The following is a 6,455-nucleotide window of genomic DNA, read 5'->3' on the forward strand; positions in this document are numbered from 1 at the left end:
TAAAGCATAAAATTTGAGTCTATAAGACTCAATTTATAGGCAAAAATCAAATCTTATAGACCCGAGATATTAGTAAATAATATAATTTGAAAACCGAAACTATTAATTATATAGTTAAAAAAATTATGCTTTGTTACCCATTTTCTCTTATCTGATAATATAATTTGGGTTTTATAATTATTTTTTTAATAAAATCCAGAATAAAAAGAGGAAAAAGACCCGTTTGATATTGAGATGAGATGAGGTTGTCCACTCAAAACTACAGCTGCCTGGCCATGACTCGCCCAATTCACAATCACTCAGATTTTCCCCCACAGTCCACAAACACAAACCACAACACATTCTCTTCCTCAAGTCACCACCACCAACAAAAATATCTCACTCCCAAAACCCAAAAACCAAAACCAAACCCACAATCTCTCTCTGTATCTCTCTATCTCTTACATGGCCACCACCACAGCTTCATTGAAATGGAACCACACCTTCTCTATCCACCTCCCTCCTCCTCCTCCTCCTAGACTCTTCCCAACCACCACCACCACCTCATTCACCAGACCCGTTAAATTATCAGGAGCCTTGAATTTGAACCTTCAAACGTCCTCCAAACTCAGCGTGAAATGCTTTATCTTCACCAACAAGAACAAGAACCATGTAACCACCGACTTAGACTTGTCCTCTGACTCTAAAACCCAAAACCCATTTGAGGTTTTTGCAAATACTCTGCTTAATGCAATAAAAGCATTGAGAAAACCAGCGGTGGCCGCTGTGCTATTGGGCTTGCTGTTGTTATACGATCCCAATTCGGCATTGGCCGCCTCCGGTGGCCGAATGGGCGGCAGGTCGTTTTCCTCGTCGTCGTCGTCGAGGAGTTATTCGGTGCCGAGGAATTCGGGAGGTGGGTTCTCTTTTTCGGCGCCGTATTATGCGCCGTCGCCTTTCGGCGGTGGCGGCGGGTTTTATATGGGGCCGGCTGTGGGGGTCGGGTCGAGTTTCTTCTTCATTTTGATGGGTTTCGCAGCGTTTGTTTTGGTTTCGGGGTTCTTTCGGATCGGTCGGAGGGTGGTGTGCTTACTGCCACTGAGAAAACCAGTGTGCTCAAGCTTCAGGTACTGTGGGAGTGAATTTTGGGGTTGTTTTGATTTTACTTAACTCGCTGGTTTTGTTATCTGATTTTGATGTTTGACATGTTTTTCTAAGGAGTTTGTGAAATGACTGTTTTGTTTAGTATAAAATTTCATTTGACCAAGCTTGGTAAAACTTAGTTACAGTTTCTTACGTGGTGCACCTTATGTTATTCTGTTAAATTCAATTATGTGACCTTGAGAATGATGACTAATAAACCAAAAAAACGTCATGGTTGTGCCGGTTGATTTTGATCAGGGAAACTAAGGTAGAATAGATAAGTAACTGTACCTAAGTTTTGTCCAAAATAATGATTGAATTTCGGTCACACAAGTACTTGTGGCCACAATGTTTGTTGGACTGATGAGTGAATGAGCTTTGGTTCAAATGGCACTTACTTGTAAGAGAAAGTTGGATGCTAGGGAGTTGGTTTAAGATCACTTTGTGTAACTTACCTATAAAAAAAAAGTTTCTTGGTTTGATTCTAGTATTTATTTATTATTTTTTGTAACAGTTGTTTCTCTCTGTCAAAATGCTGATTTTTTTTTTAATAATCTTTATTGGTAAGTAAACATTTGTTAGCGGTATTGAATCTGCAACCTAACACTCCGGTCCATATGGGGGAGAAAGTGGCTTAGAGGTCATTAGCTAATAGAGAAAAGAAGAGCGCCAAGAGTCTGGTAGCTCAATTGGTTGGCACCTCCTACTGTTTCCAATAGAGACATTTAGGGTTCAAATTCCCTCACTCCCAACTATTGATGTATCAAAAAATCTATGATCATACGAGGATGCTTTTATGTATCAAATCTAAAGCTAACCAAGAAAAGAGAAAGGGTGAAATTATTGGCGTCCAGTACTAGCAGTATAAATATGCTTGTTGGATGTTGCTTTTTTTTTTTTTTTTTTTTATGGAAATGTCTTGGGCTTTGTGATGGGACTACGGTGGTTGGCCTTAAGTGGGGATTTTTTTTGGGAGGGGGGGGGTGGGGATATAATTATTTGAATGATTCTTTTAAATCAATCTTGTGTTCTGCTCTACGAAGCAATATATTCAGCACCAAGAAATAATGTGTTCATAAGTGCAGTCTGGCATGGAATTTAGGGTGTATGAATTGAAAGCTTTGGGGGAATTTCTGAAGTTACCATATTCAGCAAACTCCACAGTTAAAAAATGTAGAGAACATTAACCATGATAATACCAACATAAGCTCCAATTATATATCTTCTGCCCCTGCAAGTCAAGTGCTCAACTATTGTGGAAATGACCAAAAGTCATAAATATAGTTTAGCAATTTGATGTTTTAGGTTATACAGGTATAGTAGTGTATTTTTTTTAATCATATTTATAAGGTAGGTTCATTTAGTTGGCTATGAAGTAATTGTGGCGTTGTTGCATCATACATGGAGCCTTTTGTTTGGAAGTTGAGTTCTGACTCACTTCTTAAAATCTTTCTTGAATTTGAGAAAGCAGTTCTTCTGAATTTTCTCATTACTGACTTTTCATAGGTTGGGTTGCTGGGCATGGGGCGGTCACTTCAAATGGATCTTAATCGGATTGCTGAAACTGCAGATACATCTAGCTCTTCGGGTTTGAGCTTTGTATTGACAGGTGGAACTTCTAAATAAGTATTTATATTATTCATCTGATTTGTTGTTTATTTCTTTTTATTTAATAGATTTTCATCTTTCATTTGTCCATTTACTAGTGAATTTGAGTAATCTTTTGCAAATTAACAAATGATGTACCCTAAAAAATTTATTCAAACAAATTTTACTGGCTGTAAGGTTAGTTGTCATGGGCATAATTGGTTCATCATATGCTTTCAGTAATCTAATCCTAGTTGCCAATGGGTTGTACCCGAATTGATACTTTCACCCTCCTTAATAACAGGGTTGTATGTGAGAGGTTTTAGAATCATTGAGTTCAATGTTGTAAAAATATGAGAAAATGGTATAGGAAAGACATAAATAATCCAAGTAGTTGATTGTAAACATGCATCTAATCTCATAAAGTTTAAAACAAAATTTAATGAATAAAACTTTTCATTGGTTTAGTGCATTCTTTAGGACATTCATTGATTTAATCTAATTTTTGCAAATAATTAATCTGTATATTTATTATAGGATTTTTAATGTGCCGCCCATTCGGCCACCGGAGGCGGCCAATGCCGAATTGGGATCGTATAACAACAGCAAGCCCAATAGCACAGCGGCCACCGCTGGTTTTCTCAATGCTTTTATTGCATTAAGCAGAGTATTTGCAAAAACCTCAAATGGGTTTTGGGTTTTAGAGTCAGAGGACAAGTCTAAGTCGGTGGTTACATGGTTCTTGTTCTTGTTGGTGAAGATAAAGCATTTCACGCTGAGTTTGGAGGACGTTTGAAGGTTCAAATTCAAGGCTCCTGATAATTTAACGGGTCTGGTGAATGAGGTGGTGGTGGTGGTTGGGAAGAGTCTAGGAGGAGGAGGAGGAGGGAGGTGGATAGAGAAGGTGTGGTTCCATTTCAATGAAGCTGTGGTGGTGGCCATGTAAGAGATAGAGAGATACAGAGAGAGATTGTGGGTTTGGTTTTGGTTTTTGGGTTTTGGGAGTGAGATATTTTTGTTGGTGGTGGTGACTTGAGGAAGAGAATGTGTTGTGGTTTGTGTTTGTGGACTGTGGGGGAAAATCTGAGTGATTGTGAATTGGGCGAGTCATGGCCAGGCAGCTGTAGTTTTGAGTGGACAACCTCATCTCATCTCAATATCAAACGGGTCTTTTTCCTCTTTTTATTCTGGATTTTATTAAAAAAATAATTATAAAACCCAAATTATATTATCAGATAAGAGAAAATGGGTAACAAAGCATAATTTTTTTAACTATATAATTAATAGTTTCGGTTTTCAAATTATATTATTTACTAATATCTCGGGTCTATAAGATTTGATTTTTGCCTATAAATTGAGTCTTATAGACTCAAATTTTATGCTTTATTTATGTCTGATATGGCATATTTTTTCACGTGACAATCACATAAAAATCGAGTTTCAGAGACTCGATTTAAAACCCTTATAAATAAAAACAAATTAGTGAGGAACCACTAGAACATTAGAGAAGAACCCAGGGAAAAAAAAAAAAAAAACAGAAAGAGAGAGAAGATCGAGATCGGACCACTGTGCGTGAGGACCACCGCGTGCTGGTGAGGTGAGCTCTTTCTCTCCCTCTGAGCTCTTACTCTCCCTCTGAGCTCTTACTCTCCCTTTGATCTGAGTCTCTAGGATTGGGATTGATGTGTTTGGGATTTCTTAAATTTGTTTTTGGTGAGGTGAGCTCTTTCTTTCCCTCTAATTTGAGTCTCTAGGATTGGGATTGATGTGTTTGGGATTTCTTAAATTTGTTTTTGGGTATTTTGGCTTGTACGTGAGACTTAAAAATTTTTTAAATTTTTTTGTGTTAGAAATCAAGTCTTAGAAACTCGATTTTCATGTGGTCGCCATGTGGAAAAATATGCCACATCGGATATGATTAAGTAGAAATCAAGTCTTCGAAACTCGATTTATATGCCAAAATCGAGTTTTATAGACTCGAGATGCTAGTAAATAATATAGTTTGGAAACCGGAACTACTAACTATATAGTTGGAAAATTATGCTTAGTTACTCATTTTCGCCTTAGATAGGTAAAGTTTGAAACAAATTTAATTTCTAACAAATCAAGTCTAGAGGACACGATTTTGCTTTGAGAAAATCGAGTGTGAGACACTCAATTTCCAAGTTTTTGCTTTGAGAAAATCGAGTGTGAGACACTCGATTTTTAAGTGCAAATTCACTGGGCAAAATCGAATGCAGAGAACTCGAATTGTTAGAAACCAAATATATTTAAAATGTTGCTTAACTAATAATATAGATTGGTTATTATAGTTATTTTTTAATAAAAACCTTTTATTCTCCTTCTTTTGGAGGCATGTGACTACATGAGAGTATCACGTGACAATGTATATATATATATATATGTGATTAAATTTTCATTATACACTAGTTTTAATCTTTTCGTTTCAATCCTCTAATTTGTATGATATATTTGGTTGTGATATTCAAACGATAGTTTCCAGTATTTCAAAATTGAAAACTATGGCCCCAAAATAAAACATGTTTGGTAGTGATGTTATATTATGGGTGTTTGAGTTACAATTCTCAATTAAAGTGTTTAAAATATGTATTTTGAAAATTCATTTATAATAGTTTTTAGTTTTTAAGTAATATTGCTAATTTTTTTTTTTAAATAAGTTGAAAATTGTTGGCCCATTGACAAGACTAAACTTTTTTCTCTATCTTTTTTGCCCATGGGCCCACCTCTTTGTTTTTTGTTTTTTTTATCCTTAAATAAATAATAGTATTCTTTTACTATATAGTTATTATTTTTTCACATTTTAAAATATGTTATTTGAAATATGGTATCAAAATATTTTTTGTATTGTGAATATTTTTTTTTTTGGAAAATAATTACAACATACTGCTAACCCTGCAGCTCGAACCCTTCCCCCCCCCCCCCCCCCAAAGACCCCCAAGCACTTTGTGCATGCGGAGGTGCCAATTTAGCTACAAAGCCTTTGGCTGTATTGCGAATATTTTAAATATATATTTTTACAACATTTTTTTAAACCATAGTTTTCACATCACTTTGAACATTAATACTTAAACAACACTACCAATCGGCCCAATATTTTTCTAATGTTGTGTTTCCATCTAACTCCATCCAAATCATGTTGTCACACTCATCTGTTTCCAAAAGACCGCATAGGGTAATGGCTTCTCTAACCCTAGCACCAATGAGTCTTTTAGAAGTTTGCTTCTTGCCATGTGTAGGTGTACCCCCCCATCCCTCTAGACTAGTGGTAATGGTTTTTACGTTATAGTCTTATAGATATGGTAGCAATGGCTTTTATGTTGAGGATATAGTAACGTGGTGAGAAAAGTGGAGTGGGAGAAAGTCCGGTAAATCTATTGAATCAATTTCACACACAAATGAGGGAAGATGAGATGTTGTAGTCAAAGTTGGATTGGTCAAATAGATAATCAAAAAAAGGTCACCACCACCCATTGAGGGAAAAGCAAAATCCATTTAAATGAGAGTGAGATATGGATAGAAGTCTTGTAGTTTAACGACGCAGACAACGATAAGTTCTATTTGATAACCTAGTGCCTATGATGGAGACCTTTCTAGGACTAAACTATGTAATATAAAAATGGTTTGCATTTAATATCTATCTACTCCTTGGTACTTAAAAAAAAAAAATCAAAGGATTAAAGGGGCATATTTAAAAATAAATACATAAAAAAATTGAAATCATAACT

General features: G+C 35.8%; 1 protein-coding gene across 1 annotated transcript; it reads left to right on the forward strand.

The window, feature by feature from the left end:
- Positions 1-247: 247 nt before the first annotated feature.
- Positions 248-2,783, forward strand: LOC112015917 (FLUCTUATING-LIGHT-ACCLIMATION protein 1, chloroplastic). The gene is given in 3 exon segments (XM_065761949.1): positions 248-1,039; positions 1,042-1,106; positions 2,629-2,783. Coding segments are annotated over 3 exon segments (780 nt in total). The 5' UTR covers positions 248-444; the 3' UTR covers positions 2,749-2,783.
- The last annotated feature ends 3,672 nt before the right edge of the window (positions 2,784-6,455 follow it).

Source organism: Quercus suber, unplaced genomic scaffold (genome assembly GCF_002906115.3).
Source record: "Quercus suber isolate HL8 unplaced genomic scaffold, Cork oak 2.0 scaffold_435, whole genome shotgun sequence".
In the NCBI taxonomy this organism is placed as follows: domain Eukaryota; kingdom Viridiplantae; phylum Streptophyta; class Magnoliopsida; order Fagales; family Fagaceae; genus Quercus; species Quercus suber.